The sequence below is a fragment of the Nerophis ophidion genome, linkage group LG04 (genome assembly GCF_033978795.1).
Source record: "Nerophis ophidion isolate RoL-2023_Sa linkage group LG04, RoL_Noph_v1.0, whole genome shotgun sequence".
NCBI lineage: Eukaryota > Metazoa > Chordata > Actinopteri > Syngnathiformes > Syngnathidae > Nerophis > Nerophis ophidion.
In genome coordinates this window covers 32,383,182-32,400,107 of record NC_084614.1, presented here as the reverse complement: position 1 = coordinate 32,400,107, position 16,926 = coordinate 32,383,182, and the positions used below count along the sequence as shown (strand labels likewise).

General features: G+C 39.7%; 1 protein-coding gene across 3 annotated transcripts in view; it reads right to left on the bottom strand.

The window, feature by feature from the left end:
• Positions 1 to 16,147, bottom strand: part of LOC133551288 (lysine-specific demethylase 6A-like) — a 52,436-nt gene extending 36,289 nt beyond the window's left edge. For 2 of the 3 annotated variants that reach the window (XM_061897843.1, XM_061897845.1), the window contains exons 1-4: positions 15,985 to 16,147; positions 14,148 to 14,254; positions 3,707 to 3,745; positions 3,496 to 3,625 (exon numbers count right to left, since the gene is read on the bottom strand). In XM_061897843.1, coding sequence (XP_061753827.1) covers positions 3,496 to 3,620 — 125 coding nt within the window. In that variant the 5' untranslated portion in view covers positions 3,621 to 3,625; positions 3,707 to 3,745; positions 14,148 to 14,254; positions 15,985 to 16,147. The remainder of the gene's footprint in view (positions 1 to 3,495; positions 3,626 to 3,706; positions 3,746 to 14,147; positions 14,255 to 15,984) is intronic. The other variant, XM_061897844.1, reaches the window with a different exon arrangement.
• Between the last annotated feature and the right edge of the window lie 779 nt (positions 16,148 to 16,926).

The window sequence follows — 16,926 nt, the reverse complement described above, 5'->3', positions numbered from 1 at the left end:
ACAAATCAGATATCTCACCTGGAAAAAAGAAGCCTGAGTAGGTATACCGACAGGTTGGTAGACTTTGACAGCCATTTAGGACTCGAAAATGACCAAAAGGGCAAAAGGACAGTTGGTCCCTCCCGCACCTCAACCCTGTTTGTTTGTGAGTGTATAAGTCATTCTTTATCTAAATGGGAATACATGAACATCCCAACAGTTGGCATCCTAATGACAGCAGACCTTGCACGTTAAGCGAGGTTTTATTATGTTTCTTGGCTCCCATAAAGTTTGCAGTGCGTAATAATCAGTGATAAAGGAATATTCAATGCGTTTTTTAAATTAATGCACCCCGTATGCTTAAAATGAGCAAAATACGTAAATATTATTATAAATGTGCCTGTTACTACATTACATATATGCTTACATCATGTATATAAAACCTCAATAAAGGTGTTTGGATGTGCTTATGAGGGCTTTGTAGGCGGAAAAGTGCGGCTCCCATCGGCTACATTGTAAGCAAAATTTTGATCGCATTCATTTAATATTAACATGTAAAAATTAGACTGCACGACATACATCGGTTGCCTCCATGTGTTTCTGATTTAGAATGGTTACATCAAGATGATGACATGTTAAGATCTGATGTTTTGTCCTTTATAAAGTGACTACAGTCAAATGCCACATCCAACTAGATAGATTGGCATCATATTTGCATCTTTGACTACTGACTATATAGAGCGAATCTTCTTTCTGTGACAACTGGAGACACTTTGGGCTCATTTGCTCTTATAAGTTCAATCTCACAGCTGCAGCTGAGCTAAGTGGTTTATCCTGAATGTGCTCATCACAGTTCATCAGTCTATATCATTGGCACTTTTCAATCAACACCACAGAGACCCTCAAGTTGTTCCCGTTGCCACTCCCACTAGCATGGGGCCAGAAATGTGCCGAAAGCAATATTACCATGAAGATGCCCTACCATCACAAACCTAATGAAATAATAATTTCAAAGAGAAATTCACAAAATGTTAAAATGCCAGCCATCCATCCATCCATTTTCTACCGCTTATTCCCTTTGGGGTCACAGGGGGCGCTGGTACCCATCTCAGCTACAATCAGGCGGAAGGCGGGGTTCACTCTGGACAAGTCCCCACCTCATCGCAGGGCCAACACAGATAGACAGACAACATTCACACTCACATTCACACACTGGGGCCAATTTAGTGTTGCCAATCAACCTATCATATCTATTATATTAGCTTGATAACTAACTGTACTTTAAATGCCCCCTTTCCATTGTCAGAATCGATATGTGTGTTCCCTCATGCTTGTTCAGCAATTCTTCAAGCATCTTGAGGAAAACATCAGTAGAAGAGGATGCAATAAGGAATGGGATACTAGCGGATTACCTTCTTTGTTTGTCATTTTTGTGTGGCGGGTCTGCTCTCCTTTCACCATTTTCTTTCCTTTTTTCCCCTCGACGGTGCTCCTTATTTTCGGGATCGTGTTTGGCTTGAAATTGTTTCCATTCAACTCAGACCAAAACCATTCTTCTTCAAATTCAGAATCATTAAAATGATCGCTGTAATTCAAACTCCTTTCGCTTGGTCCGTGACTGGAGAGGACCATACTTTGCATATAGAACCATCATTTGGAAATGTATGCAGACTGACGTCTTTAGTTTTATTGTTACAACTTGCAATACTGCATCTGGCAGACATACTTAAGAATTCCTTCAAATTCTGCACGGAAATATGATTCGGAATGAAGATGCTACTAAAAGAAATAATACGCAATAGGGATGTAACGGTAAAAGATAATATGATAAACCGCGATAAAATTCCAGATGGTTAGAAAAAACGTCCTTTATCACTGAATTTTAGGCAACACTGCTTACTTCCTGGAAATAAGTCACAGCACCGCTAGCACATGTATACATGCGTCGTTCAGCTAGAAAAAAACACGGCGGAAGAAAACTATACAGACTTTGCTACAGAGATTTCCCCTCGAGCCAAGCATTTGGTTCAACTTAATTTGCCCTCCCCTCATTTCCGTGGAGTATCGGCGTGGGTTTGAGAATGCTTTGCTGTTTTTTGATGGCGTTAAGTGTGGACAATATTGGAGACGGACGCAATTGTCTCACACTAAAAGTATTCAGCAAAGGAGAAAACTATTTCTGGTTGCTTTTATTTTGTCAATACAGCATCCATCAGCTGCTGTGACTGAGGGTTAATGACGTGAGGAAACATGCAGCAGGCGATGTGTTGGGAACCTTGCTACAACTTGTTTATAAAGTCTTTGTTTTGCTTACTCGGATGCTCACTCGTCCTTGATTTAACTGCAAATTGTGTCAGTGTTCAAATAACATAAATACTATCTAAAATGTTTTCTCATCTCATCGAATTGAACACAGGTTGAGAAGTATCACTGCTGTTTATTTTTGTTGGCCAGACTGTTGATGTTGTTGGAGAAGAACAACGCTTGTTTATTAGACTCTATTTTCATTAGCAAAAGTGCTTTGTGTTTAATGAATAGTCATGATTTCAATATTGATAAATCTTAATTATTATTTTGGCCATAACTGTGCAGCTCTATGTGAAAGACTAGATTTTATACACAAACACTATTTTATCTGTATGGACAAAAAGTGCAGTTATGTCTTCATTTTCCTAAAGGAACCTCTCCTGCAGGAATCATTTAAGTACTATCCATCTATCTATGGCAATCAGGTGTCATCTTGCAAAATTCTTCATTTTTTTTTCTTATCTCTGAAGTCCATACGTGCTATCTTTCACAATGTTCACATTTATTTCATGTATTTATTTATGTTATACCATATTACTTTGTTTATAATGCTTGTGTTTCTTTCATAAGCACGTTCAATTTCTACTTAAGGTCCATGAAACAGCGTTTTTATCTAAATGTGTTTTTTTTTTTTTTGTTTGTTTTTTTTTACAAATAAAATGTTTCAGTACAGGTGCTTCTTGAAAATCTTAAGCACATTTAAAAATACCGCTATTATACTAATAACCGTTATAAGAAATGTTCATACCGTGACATCCCTACTAAGCAATATGAAATTGCCTCCCGTCTATATTTCATAGGTCATGTCAGCAGGCTGATGCATTTTGGAGCTTAAAGTTGTTGTTCTAAAATGTGCTGAAACAGGCATAAAATCACAACTGCGTCTATTTTGGAAGACATTTTACCTAAATACATTATTTTTTAGGTCCAGAACTATGAAATAAAGGCCAATGTTGTCTCATGTTATGTTCATGTATATCCATTGCTGACTCGACACGCCTACTATAACTCCGGTCTGTCTGTCACTCAGTTCCCGACATTTTAACTTACTTGCTGGTTTTGTCTCTAGGGGCCACGGTTTGATTAATTACGGTTAATTACTGTTCATATTAAATTGTTCCAAATTCTCCCAAATCAGTGGCCTGTGTGAATACACTTTTCCTTCCAAAATAAGCTTAAGTGTGAGTGTCTGTGTATTGCACTGCTAACCTTTGTGTTTGGCTCCAAGTCGACTGTCGACTGTCCACTGGAGCCCATCGCCCTCTGTTAGGTCCTCCAGCTGGGTAGGAGTCCCATGATTTACGGCCAGAGTACAGCTCTGCCGAGTGATACATGCAGCCTGCAATAGAAAAATTGTTAGGATATGAACTACATATAGGAATACATCATGATTCGAATCAAAAAAATAGTCTGTGATTACCAGTCTTGGTCTGTATATGGTAGGCCCTCCACGTCACACCTGAGCATACATATATGATGGAGAAAAGTTATTTACTTATTTTTTCTAATCATTTCATTAAGGGTTATCTGCAGTTTTTAATCTACAGTTACATTTCTGAAGTGGCACTGCTGTGAATCATCTCGCAGTAAAATACTCTTGGCTTAAAGATGAAAGCGCTCTCACTTTAAAAACAAAGGAAAAAAAAGAGTGTGGAGGCGGCATTAAGATGTTGTTCCACCCTGTAAGGTTGACTTATTTAGCACACTTCACAGGAGTGCTTGTGAATGAGCAGATCTTCCAAAGGCTGGCCGTTTCTTCATCTCTCATGAGTGAGTAGTTCCAGGAGAGAATCCATACTTGTTTTGAAGTATTGCAGTAGTGAGTGCAATAACAACTTGGCAAGCTCTCTGCTACTTTTAAAGATCACATTGTTTGGTGCTTGTAGATGTCCCATTTTCCTCTGTCATGGAGGTTATCAACGTGGGTTTGTTTCCTGTCGACATGTTTTCAATTCACATAATCAAGCCATATTTTCTTCATATTATGATAAAATGGGAAAATATTCTCAAAATGTTGATAACCTCCCTACCCTGATAAATGTATAAAGAAAAACAACTGTTTATTTTGGGGAAATCTAAAAACGTCTTTTATACGTTATTTCATTAGGATAGTTATTAAATGCATGCATTGTCCACAGTCATAAGGTCAAATCATGTTTACATCTAGATCCGTAATTTAACATGGCAGATCAACTAGAACGTTTATAAAATTGTTATAGCTTACATATGGAAAGGTATTACAATTTTACTTGGATGAAAAATAAATTAAAGATCTGTGTGAAAATAACCTACTAGTTTTTAAGATCCTCATCCTGGCGGTTTTTATTAATCCATCATTTGCATCCCCAGTACATGAAATATATATTAAGGCATGTTAAAATTAACCGGTCCACTCCCTTAAATTAGACTTCATCATTAAATATAATAATTGAAATCCTTCAGAAATGTTGTATTGTTTACACAATTGTGTTCCACATTATCCCAACTATGTTTTAAGCTTATTCTTCTTAAAACAAAAAGTACTGCAATTGTGTAAACCACAAGTTACATGTCACACAAGAAGTTGCATCATTCAAATGTAAAGACCAAAAGTAAGATCACAACAGTATATTTTTTCAACACAGTCCTGTAACAATTTTTGTAATTATTATTTTTTTCTTATTATTCTATATATATATTTTTTTTTGGTAAACATGCTATTACCATAAATCCCATGTTGCTATGTTTAATGCATTTGCTAAAAACCTGCTACTTTCAGTCCCGTTACTCAAATGAAATCCTCTTAAGTTTAGGAACTTTGTACAAAAATTAAATAAAGTTAAGTGACATTTGCCAACACACAATTTGAATAATTCAATATATAGATTTACAGTTGAAAAAAGACAAATAGTTTAACTGTTAGCAGGGAGGATTACTGTTCACATTTGAATTGATACAGTAGCAATTTTCTCAACGCAATTGGTACTCAACGATACCAATTTTCGGGGTGTTTTAATGTGTTGATAATACACTAAGTATTTTTAATTTTATTTTTTAATAAAATTCCAACATATGTATTTATCATTTAACACTGAGTCGTACTGTCCAGTTATCTTGTTTTCCTACACTTCTGTGTTTTACTTTCAACCACTGTACTGTACTGTATAATATAGAAGACGTTGCATGCAGTTGCAATTACAAGATGCTAGATGGCAGTAATGTATACACTAAAGTGTGGAAGTAGTGCTTGCCGTTGGTTCAATGGACCAGTCTTTTTTTTTTGTTGACACTATAGGTGTTTGATTGTAATTTTAGTTGTACATTTAATTACCAGATGTGGAGTTGTTGAAGATGCCATGTAAAGTCGCATGTGGCACCGGTTTGGAGGAATGGGCCCTAAACCTACTACTGTAAGATGGAGGATGCTGCAAAGTATAGTAGAGTTGTACCAGAGTCTCAAAATCTTAAATGCAAAATATTGAAAAATGAAAATGTAGAAAGATCAACCGATAAGACCACAGCTGTGCCAGTTGTGGTTAGTCATCCGTACGATCACATACCAAGCACCTATGCAACATGCACACACTTCCTTAAGCAGTACAAGTATTTCCACAGCCCTTTGCTTATACAGTAGTTTTTTTCTACAGTGTTGTGCAGCAATACTGTAAAAACCTCACCACAGTATGTCTGATGCTGAGCGAGCTAACTGAACAAGCTCAAGAGTCCATTTGTACCCAGTTGCTACAGCAACTGAAAGCCAGACATATTTTACTGCTTTGGCTGTAAGCCACGCAAAGACCATTTCATTTGAAATTATTCTTGTAGAAGAACAAGGGCACAATAGGTGCATTTAGCTATATATTACTATGCATATTGTGTGGGATTAAATAGTATTCTGTGTCAATTTGCTTGCAGTGCTTGCTGTATGAAATAAAAAACTGTAGCATGCTAAATAAACATGCCTGCTTACAGTCGCTCTAATCCTCTTTCTGAGCATAAGCTTTCAGTCAATTTACTATTGATCAGTTTGACCTTATTTTAACTTGTTTTTTTGCACAGATGGTCTCCTACATTTCTGAAGTATATCCCAGTGTTTCCCATACATTTATTTATTTGGGGTGGGCCGCCACAATTACATTTGGATCCCCACAGACAGACTTAACATCCGTTTTTTTCCCTAGCTTCCACTCACAAACACAATGTCTGTGTCTACTTGTCATTCCAATTCTGTAAGGTAGGGTTGCGCGATATAGGCAATATACAATATACATGTCTTGGGCACGACGCCAAAGTGCATCCGGCAGTGGAGGCTCCTCTATGGGGCTTTGGGGCACTAGGAGGTTAAACCCTTTACTACTGTTACCCCAAGTGGCCCTTGGCAAAGGCCTAGTACCTAACTGCCCCCTAACCAGGGATACGGTGAAGACCTCAACGGTGGAGCAGGTGGAAGACGGTAGATTTAAGAACTACCACAATGGCTGCGATGACGGAGGAAGGCTGCAGCAGAAAAGGGTACACAGTCGCCTTGGATTCCATGCCATTGGACCCTGACCCGTTTCTGTAAAGGATCGTGTGGTGACTGTCTGTGCACCAGTTTCCCCACGTTAAACATAGTCACGCACAGGCATCCTCCATAAAGTGATACACACTTTACCAGGATGATCGTCATACTCGTTCGCGAGACCGCCGATGATGATGATGATACAATATACATTATTTATATTTCGCCGACGATAGCGCTTTTAATACTATCATTATTACTTTCTCGCTGTGTCCCGCAAATTTGACAGTGACAAGCGAACAAATGCATCCTCAATGCACTGTAGCATTCTTAGAGGGTAAAAGTTCCTCCTTGAAGCAATGCCAATTCTAAGTCAGCAAATTCTTGCGTCCATTGCTGCCAATAAACTATGTTTCTGACAAGAATCATCATTTGAGGTTGAAGAAGGGCTAAATATGCTACACTTTTACATTTACCGTCATTTAGTGTCTACTTTTTAGTCTCTGGTAAAGAAATGAGTAAAACATCAATTAAAACATCTGTTTTCAATTTTTTCTTGAAATGGTATATCTGTGTTGGCCCTGCGACGAGGTGGCGACTTGTCCACGGTGTACCCTGCCTTCCGCCCGATTGTAGCTGAGATAGGCGCCAGCGCCCCCCGCGACCCCTAAAGGGAATAAGCGGTAGAAAATGGATGGATGGATCTGCTTTTATAGATTAGGGTTTCAAGAAACACAGAGTTTAGCGGCATGGCTAATAATGTAAATTTGACTATGATGTCATTTAAGCCGCCCCCCATTTGCAATACCATCAAAATATTAGAATTCGAGCAATCTTACATACATTCCGTAACAGGCAGTGTTCGTAATAACATTAACGCCTTTACTTCTACTAGTAACACGTAATCTAATTAATTACTTTTATGTACGCTACAACACCATTACCTATACATATGATGTAACCTTGCATGCTATTTTTGATGTAGTTATATCTCAACATGACAGTGTCAAAAGCACAGCAAGTTCAATGTAGGAAATAGTTTTTACTATTGAAAGCAACAACCAGCAACACACCAAAATAATAATATTAATAATAATAACAATAATAATGGATTATATTCATACAGCGCTTTTCTATCAACTATATGTCAGGACTGTGACATGGATTTATTTTGCTTCTTCTACGCAAAGGATGATTCGAACGGACGAGACATGAATGTAAGTACATGGTTTTTATTTATACACTATAATACAAAAAGGCAAAACAAAAAGCACGCTCGATGGCGGATAATAATCTATGCTAAAACTTAGAACAAAAACAGCACAAAGGCAATACTATCTACAAAACAAACAGAAGATACTATAAAAGGCACATGGCAATCCAAAAACTAGCAGAGGCATATATACAAAGAAGTCTTACGTGGCGTGGTCAAACAAACAGCGTGGCAAAGCATGAGGGTCCGGCAAGGAAAGGTAGGTGCGTGGTCATGAGTATTCAACACAGTCCTGTAAATAAAGAAGCCAGGCCGAGGAAAGGAAAACAAATGACTTAAATACTGCTGTGGTAATTAGAACCAGGTGTGCGAGGCTGAGGATGGGGGCGTGATTAAGGGGCCCAGGTGGAAACTAATGGGTTGGCATGGAGACAAACAAAACCAGGAAGTGCAAAACGTGAAGCAAGAGTCCAAAAACAAAACAAAACATGACCAAACATAAACCTGATTTACAGGCATGACACTATATACCCAAAGTGCTCACTCTACATTCACTATGGTGGAGGTAAGCAACATTTGGAGCCACAGATGCCCTGGGGTGGACTGACGGAAGCATGGCTCACAATTTGTGTCTACGGCCCCTCCGACCACTATCCACATTAATTCACCAGTGTGAGCGGCACTGGGGGCAAGGGTGAAGTGTCTTTACCAGGCACACATTGCCAGTGATTTGGATGGCAAGTGGCGGGGAAAGAACCTAGAACGCTCAGGTTTCTGGCTCGGCTGCTCGACCCACCATGCCACACCGTCCAAAATAAACTTGATATCAAATAGACGGAGGCAATATTACACAGCAAACAACTTGTAATACACGCACATATACACGCTACTACTACAAGGGATTGAACAAAAAAATCAAAGACTGATAGGGATGATGTTCGTTAAGAAATTATCGATCTCGATGCCATTATCGAATCCTCTTATCGAACCGATTCCTTATGAAATCTCTTATCGAATCCAGATAGGTTGTTTTGTGTGCACTGAGTTCCAAAAGCCGTAGATGTTATGTGACTGGGCCGGCCCGCTGTTTATATGGAGGAAAGGTGGACGTGACTGAGGACAGCATGCAGACGTTAAAGGGTGAAGGTTTTAGGTGAGAGAGGACGCTAAAGGCATGCCCCCGGTGAGCATATAGTGCTGCTATGTGCGTTGTAAATATAAAAATTGCCCACAAACACATCACCAACATGGACGAGGTGCCTCACTTTCGACAACCCGGTGAAGCACACTGTGGAGAAGAAGAAGGGGACCAGCACGGTAGCGAATCAATACGCACAACGGGGTAAGAGAAGTCGGCTTTTACTATTGTGCTAGCTTGCTATGCTGATGGACAGAAACTGCCACCTATGGTGATTTTCAAGCGAAGGACGGTGACGAAAGAAAAGTCTCCACCTGGAGTCATCAGTAAGGCATGACGAAGGAACTCCAACCGCTGGACATGGGTGTAAACAGGATGTTCAAAGTGAAGTTATGAGCACCATGGGAGAGATGGATGACAGACAAACACAGCTTCACGAAAACCGGGAGGCAGCGTCGAGTGACTTATGCCACAATTTGTGAATGGATCGTGGATGCTTGAGCTAACGTGTCTGCTTGCACTGTTTGTCCGAGCTTTCGTAAAAGCAGGCATCTTTTCCGAGGAGCCCCACGGCAACGAGACTGACTTTGAAAATGAGGAGAGGGAATCTGGCGTGTTTGATGGAGAACTTGCCCAGCTGTTCATTTCGGACACAGAAGATGAGGACTTTGATGGATTTGTGGATGAGGATTGATCAAAATTAATGTGAGTACATTGATAAATACTTCAATAAAGTACAACCAAACTCAGATTTGCTCCTGCTGCCTTTTTAAAACAGCGTCCATGCATGCTAGCGTATGTTTTAAACTAGCGTATGTTTTAAGCTAGCGTATGTTTAACCATGCCTGCGCCCAAAAATACACTGCGTCTTATTTATGCGTTAAAAATACAGAAACAGCCCCCGTAACTGACACAACGCCTTTTAATACGGTGCACCAGAAGGTCGCGAAAATACAGAACCGGTTCTCAAAAAGGGTTTTGAATCAATGGAATCGGTTCTTTTCTTATCGAAGCATCGGGAGAACCTGTTTTCAAACATCATCCCTAATGACTGAAGTGACAAACTTACCATCCTACATTACCCTGTCTGTGGACAAGAAGATATGACACCAATCGAAGCAAATTCAATCCCTTTATTTACAAGAGGTAAGACAATCCCGTAAAAAGATTAACATCTAAGCTAAAAAAATTCTCAGAGAGCACTTTTGCTGATGTCACATTTTGACAACAGATACACTCTGCTCTCATGAAACCTCTCTCAACTGCATATGCAGTTAGTAGCTACTTTATCCAGTGGTTAATTACATCCAAGAAGAGTAATTATGTTAGTAACTCAATTACTTTTTGGGTTAAGTAATACATAACTATAATTAATTACTTTGTAAAGGTAATTTTGCTGGCAGTGGTTATAGGGCATATGTAAATACATGTGGTTTCAATTCATGGTAACCTTTGTTCAGTTTTTTTTATTTATGTGACGCTTTGTTTCTCCACAAAATGCAGCATACAGCTCTTTTACCTCCTCACTTGCAATTATCTAAACCAATGTTTCTCAAACTTTTTTTAACAAGTATCACCTCAGAAAAAACTTGGCTCTCCATGTACTACAATGACTAGCATTAAAATACAGTGGCAAAGTAGGGCAAAGTATTCATTAAAAACAAGGCTATATTTACTAGTATATTTAATATTTTTGGGTACTGTATCATTGCACATAGTTTGAACAGTAACACTTTGAAATAAAAGGAAAATAAAACACTGTACTTTAATCAAATTATTTTTTGGCGTACCACTAGATGGCGCCCGCGTACAGTTAGTGGCAGAGTTGTGTATAGAGAGAGTATGGACAACTACACAAGAGGCACCATGTTTGGTACCTAGGACATGTGTGGCTGGGCCCGTAAGCGCGCTATTGAGTTGTCCGGACGTTATACTCAAGCTTATAAACTTACAATAAAACATGCTTTTATTTCTTTAACGTAGTATGTATAATAATAATACTGGGGCACATTTTGTGTCCGTTTTTGATGCACTCCACCATTATATTCACGCAGTGTTTATTGACCAGCTGCTCTCTAACATGCTACCACCAGCAAAATAAGTCTGAAAATACAAAATACCCAAAAATAAATGTACTACCCTCATTTTGCCAAAATCCCCTTTCGCTTAGGACCAACAGTTATGGAGAAATTATGACTTTTGTGTGAAGTATGTCAACTATGGTGACTGCCTCCAATGTATTGTTTTTAATTACTGTGCTATATATGCCTGTGCTTTTTTGATTATTTTTCCTATGTTTTGCTGTGGAGAGTCATGGCTTCCTGGTTTCATTATCAATGTATCAACTTGAATAGTGAACTACTGGTGACACATGCAGGAAAGGTGCAATTTTGAAGCAAAGTTTTGTCCGGCAAAGTGTATTAATTCACTGTTACTGAGAGTGTGATATACTGTGTTTCTCATGTGTGTGTATGCTTGCTTATCTCGCAAAATAATCTGCATGTTGTTATTGGCTCTCCAGTCTACCTGAAGAACCTTCACTTCCCATATTTGTGTACTTTCTGGGTTGCGGGAAACATATTCCATTGTTTCCTGCATCTTTTGTGAGTGGCGCATCCCCATGCCGCAACACAGTTCATGTTTACACGTCAAACACTCGGCAAACTTCAATCTTCAATTAAAAGAAATGTATAATGAGGAAGTGCAGTGTCGCTGAGCTGCGGCTTCAAACTGTTGACCAATCATTGAGGAGATCGCTTGAAACCGGGTTGTCCATACTCTCTCTCTATAAGCCTGATTAGTGCTACTGGTGCATGTACTACAGTTTGACAATCACTGATCTAAGCATAATCACAAAGACTGAAGATATATCTTATTTGTTTTGGAGCCTCACTATGGCAAAGTGTAAATGCAAACTCTTTGTTATAGAGATGAGGGGGCAGTCGCTCGTCAGCTTCGTTTTGGCTCAACAGAACGGCTTAGTGTGTGCGCCCAATATTAAACCCATGTGTGTAGGGTTAACTTTACACATATGGAATTTAGCTCTGAGGCCTAAATGATGTCACGTGCAAGAAGGGGGTTATGTTAGGAAACATATTTGCTGTAGAGGCAGAATCCCTTTTAGTAAAAGAACATGCACAAAACAACATTTGGCACAAAAACCTGCATTGCAAGGGCAAGCGGCTTCTGTTTCCATGTTACAGATTTGTGCAAGCCAACTGTTTGGAAAACTATTGTCCATGAAAACCTGGTCCTCTTGCTTTCACTGCAGGACAGCTATGCATGCTCCTACAGAACCCTTATTTGCGGAACAACAGACTACACTTTCGCTTATATGATCAGAGCTGACAGTCAACTGGAGAATATACCCTTATGAATGTTTATCCAGAAACAGTATGTGTTTACGCTCACCAACCAGAATATTCATTATTGTGGTTGTATTAAACACAACTCCACATCATATTGAGATGTGTTTCTAATTCTGTATTTTTTAATTTAATTTGCTGCAGGCAATGAAAGCATTTACAAATAGGTGTCAGTAGGATACAGTGCAGTTCCACACAAATTCAAACTACAGCTTAGGCAAAGGAAAACGGGTGAAAGCATAATAAAGAAGCATGATAAAGTCTACACCCCCCGATATGTACTTAATATGGAGTACAGTGGTACCTCACCTAAAGAGTGCCCCAACTTAAGAGTGTTTTGAAATAAGAGCTGTCCCTCACCTAATTGTTAAGTTTGATGTTGCAAGCAAACATTTGATTTACAAGCATCCCCACCTTTAATTGGCAGAGCAAATATCGCAGTAAACCCAGTATTATCCGCCCAAAACATCTGGTCATACTTGCTAGCCTTAGCTTACAGCTTGCTATCGACCTGACTTTGTTTTCCAACCATGGGGGAAAAAAGTGAGTGTAAAGGACAGTGGTGAGACGAAGTGGATAGTATACATATATATATATATATATATATATATATATATATATATATATATATATATATATACATATATATATACACTAGATATATATATATATATATATATATATATATACATATGTATATATATATATATATGTATATATATATATATATATATATATATATATATATATATTGTATATACATACATACATACATACATACACATACATACAGTACATACATATACATAATAATAACTTGATTTGTATTGCCCTTTTCTAAACACTCAAAGCGCTCACAGAGAAGTGGGACTCAACATTCATTCACACCTGGTGGTGGTAAGCTACATCAGTAGCTACATCTACCCTGGGGTAGACTGACGGAAGCGGGGCTGCCAGTTTGCCCCTACGGCCACTCCGACCACCACCTATCATTCATTCATCATTCATTCACCAGTGTGAGCGGCACCGAGGGCAAAGGGTGAAGTGTCCTGCTCAAGGACACAACGGCAGCAATTTTTTGGATGTCAATAGGTGGGAAGCGGACCTGCAACCCTCAGGTTTCTGGCCGGCTGCTCTACCCACTACCCCATGCCACTACATACATACATACATACATATACATACATACATACATACATATGTATATAATATAATTGGCGCAGATGTAGATGTTGCCTTGATTTATGGCTGAGACCAGGTATCTTGGGCTCAAAAAGGTTGGTGACCACTGTTCTATTATATTGTTTTCGTACAATATATTTTTTATATGAAAGTGTGTTTTTCTTTTTTGTTACATTTTAAAATGGTGCTGTTTTGGGAGGGTCTAAGCACAGATTAAATGATTTTACTTCATTTCAATGGCATATGTTGATTTAATATACAAGTTGTTTAAGTTAAGAGCTCCGCAACAGGCCCAAATAAGCTCGTGAGTTGAGGTACTTGGTATATCAGTATTACCTCTCCCTTTCACTGCAAACCACAATCGGGACTTCTTGATACAACTCTGGTATTGGATGTCATGATGACGTTGTTGATAAAGTGTGTGCGTGTGTGTGTGTGTGTGTGTGTGTGTGTGTGTATATAGATCCCAGTGGGCACTCTTACCTTCAAGTGAAATATGAGTGAAAAACAGGGGATGATCTCTCTGTCAGTCAATCCAAAATAGCAAAGACAGCCCAGATCCCTTTAAATAGACATGCTTTCTCTCCTCTCTGGGAAATACACATACACATAGGAGTGAGAAATTACCATTGACTTTATTGGTTTGTTTCAAATAAAACATGTATTCTCTGAAACATATGTATCCACAATGAATTGCTGCATCTGTGACTCTCTCTAACAAAAGAAGCTGAGGATGAAGCTTCATAACTCAGCATCATTGCCATTGCTGTCACCATTAACGTTTTGAAACAATTAATTTACAAATACGTGCAAAAAAGCCTTTTTCCTTTCTGTCTGGCTATTCCTCACCTTACTTTTTGTCCCTGCACAATGTGTCTGTGTATCCCTGGCAACCAATGACTATTTAGACTGGAGTTAGTAGCAAGGTCTCAAGATAGTGTGTGATTTTGACAGAGAGGTGGGTAATTATAGTGAGCTGATAGAGAAAAAATGTAGACTGTGCTATTCAATGCTCTTTCTTCTGATATTTTTACAAACCTACCACAATCTGACAATGCTTACTAGTTGCAGTGCAGCATTGCAGATGTGCATCTCTTGCTGAGACTCTGTGTGTGTGCATGCATGCAGGAAGGCTAACTGTGATCCAATACCATAAAAGGAAGGATGGGCTGCACCAGACTAGAACTGTCTCCAGTGACTTCCAGGCTTACTAACACAAGGAGCAGACACGAAGAGAACAGATGGGAGAAAACCCGAGAAAGCTCCAACAGTCAGCACCAACATAGACGCTTCAGACAGCCTGGCCCAAATATCGCAGTCTGTGAGTGTATTGCGTGCTTGACAAAAAGAGAATGTACAGTAGGGAGCCGAATATCAACGCTATTTTCTAAAAATAACCCTCCTTCCTCCTGCCGTTTCCCCCTTCTATAATGGCAGCCTCTCCCTGTGTATGCTCCATAAAGCATGTCTCTCTGAGGGGGTGCCGGGTTTTACCAAGGCAAGGTCAAGAGTGAGAAAGAGTGGTGTCTTTTGCTTACATGGCCATGTATACCATACCGTGGCAGAGGTTGAAGGGTACATTGCTGGATGCACGTGTGTGTGTGTGTACGTCGGGAAGCTGGTCTAGAAATGCTAAATCTAATTGCAAAAAACAACCATATCAACTGAATGCATTTGAAAGGCTTGCACTGTATTTATGTGAAATAGGCTCCAGCACCCCCGCAGCCCCGAAAGGGACAAGCAGTAGAAAATGGATGGATGGATGCTTCTACATTATCAGCAGTAAGCCTATGGTTGTCTGTCTTACGCAAAGTAAACGACACACAAGCTGAATATTGACTCAACGTACTTTGCATGCAAGTGTGTCAAACAAATAGAGATAAACTTTCAATGAAAGTATTTTTAGTAATTACCCTTGTCTCACACACACGTTTCCACAATATTCAACAGTTTAAATAGCTGCAATAGTTCCACCCCGACCACCTTCATAAATTACCACTCACTGCTTGCTCTTGAACCTGCACATGAAAATTGCATGTGTGTGTTGAATGTGCTGCGCACACACACACACACGCGCACGCGCGCGCGCGCACACACACACACACACTGCAGTATCACCCAGAACAATGACATACACGATAAATAATACACCAAATTGAGCTAATGCAAACAACATAGAAGATAAAGAGATGAACAATCGTGTAGACTTCTATGAACATGTCAGTGGTGTTACTACAATGCTCCATGCAAGCTCCGCCGTCTTCATGGAGGCAAAGGCGAATCGATCACATTAAGTTGCCGGTCGACAGTGGACTTTTACCTCTTAAATGTCTTCCTTCTGGAGGTCCACACACTCCCCTCTGCTCCCCTTTTCCTCCCTTTCACTCCTCACCACCTTCTTATCTCACCCGATCCTCTCCACCGTCTCTTTTCTTCCCCCCACTATATTCCTCTTCCTGTTTCCACTCCACTCGCAAAGCCAAAACCGGGTGGCGGGAGGGGGGGGGCTTGCCAACCGGCTGCCAATCAAAACAATCCGACCAATCAGAGGACAGGGTTTCAGATCAGCCGGGTTTGCAGGGAAAAAAAGGAGGCGGGGCGTGGAGTGGCTCTTTAATTTTACTACATCAGATTTCTGTGTTTATTCGAGAGTTGGAGCATAGCCAGCAGATCATATCAGATGTTTTAGAAATTCCACATTATCTACAGAAAAAAATATCCTCACGTTATACATGTATTATTACGGTAAGTAGTAATCATACATCGGCCATTTTTCCTCAACAAGGCTTCGAGTGCTGCCTGAGCCCGGATGACAGGAGAACCACGGAGGGGCGGAGCTACATTTAAAAGGAGGGTTTTCGCGTGTAAACCGACCTTCTATCGCCGTCATTTATACCAACTGAAAGAATTCAACAGACAATGGGGCTACGAGCGTGTCAAAAACTGATAAATAGACCACATTCGGTTTGAAATAATCGACGCAAACTGCCACAGGGGCCTCTGAAGTGCCATAGCAACAGCCACAGATCCCCTCAATGCTTATTGGTCAGTATTTAAACCCACGTGACTCTATGGACCAATCAGCAATGTTTGGTGCAGCACTTGTTGGCGCAAATTATTTGTCATTTGTTGCCCCCTGCTGGCTAATTGGAAGCATCGCCTCTACAAGTGTGTACTGCAATAGTTAAAAAAAAAACTGAGAAGATGACTACGTTCTGGATTTAAATGCGTTAAATACGTTTTTGAGTCGTTCTCATTCGAA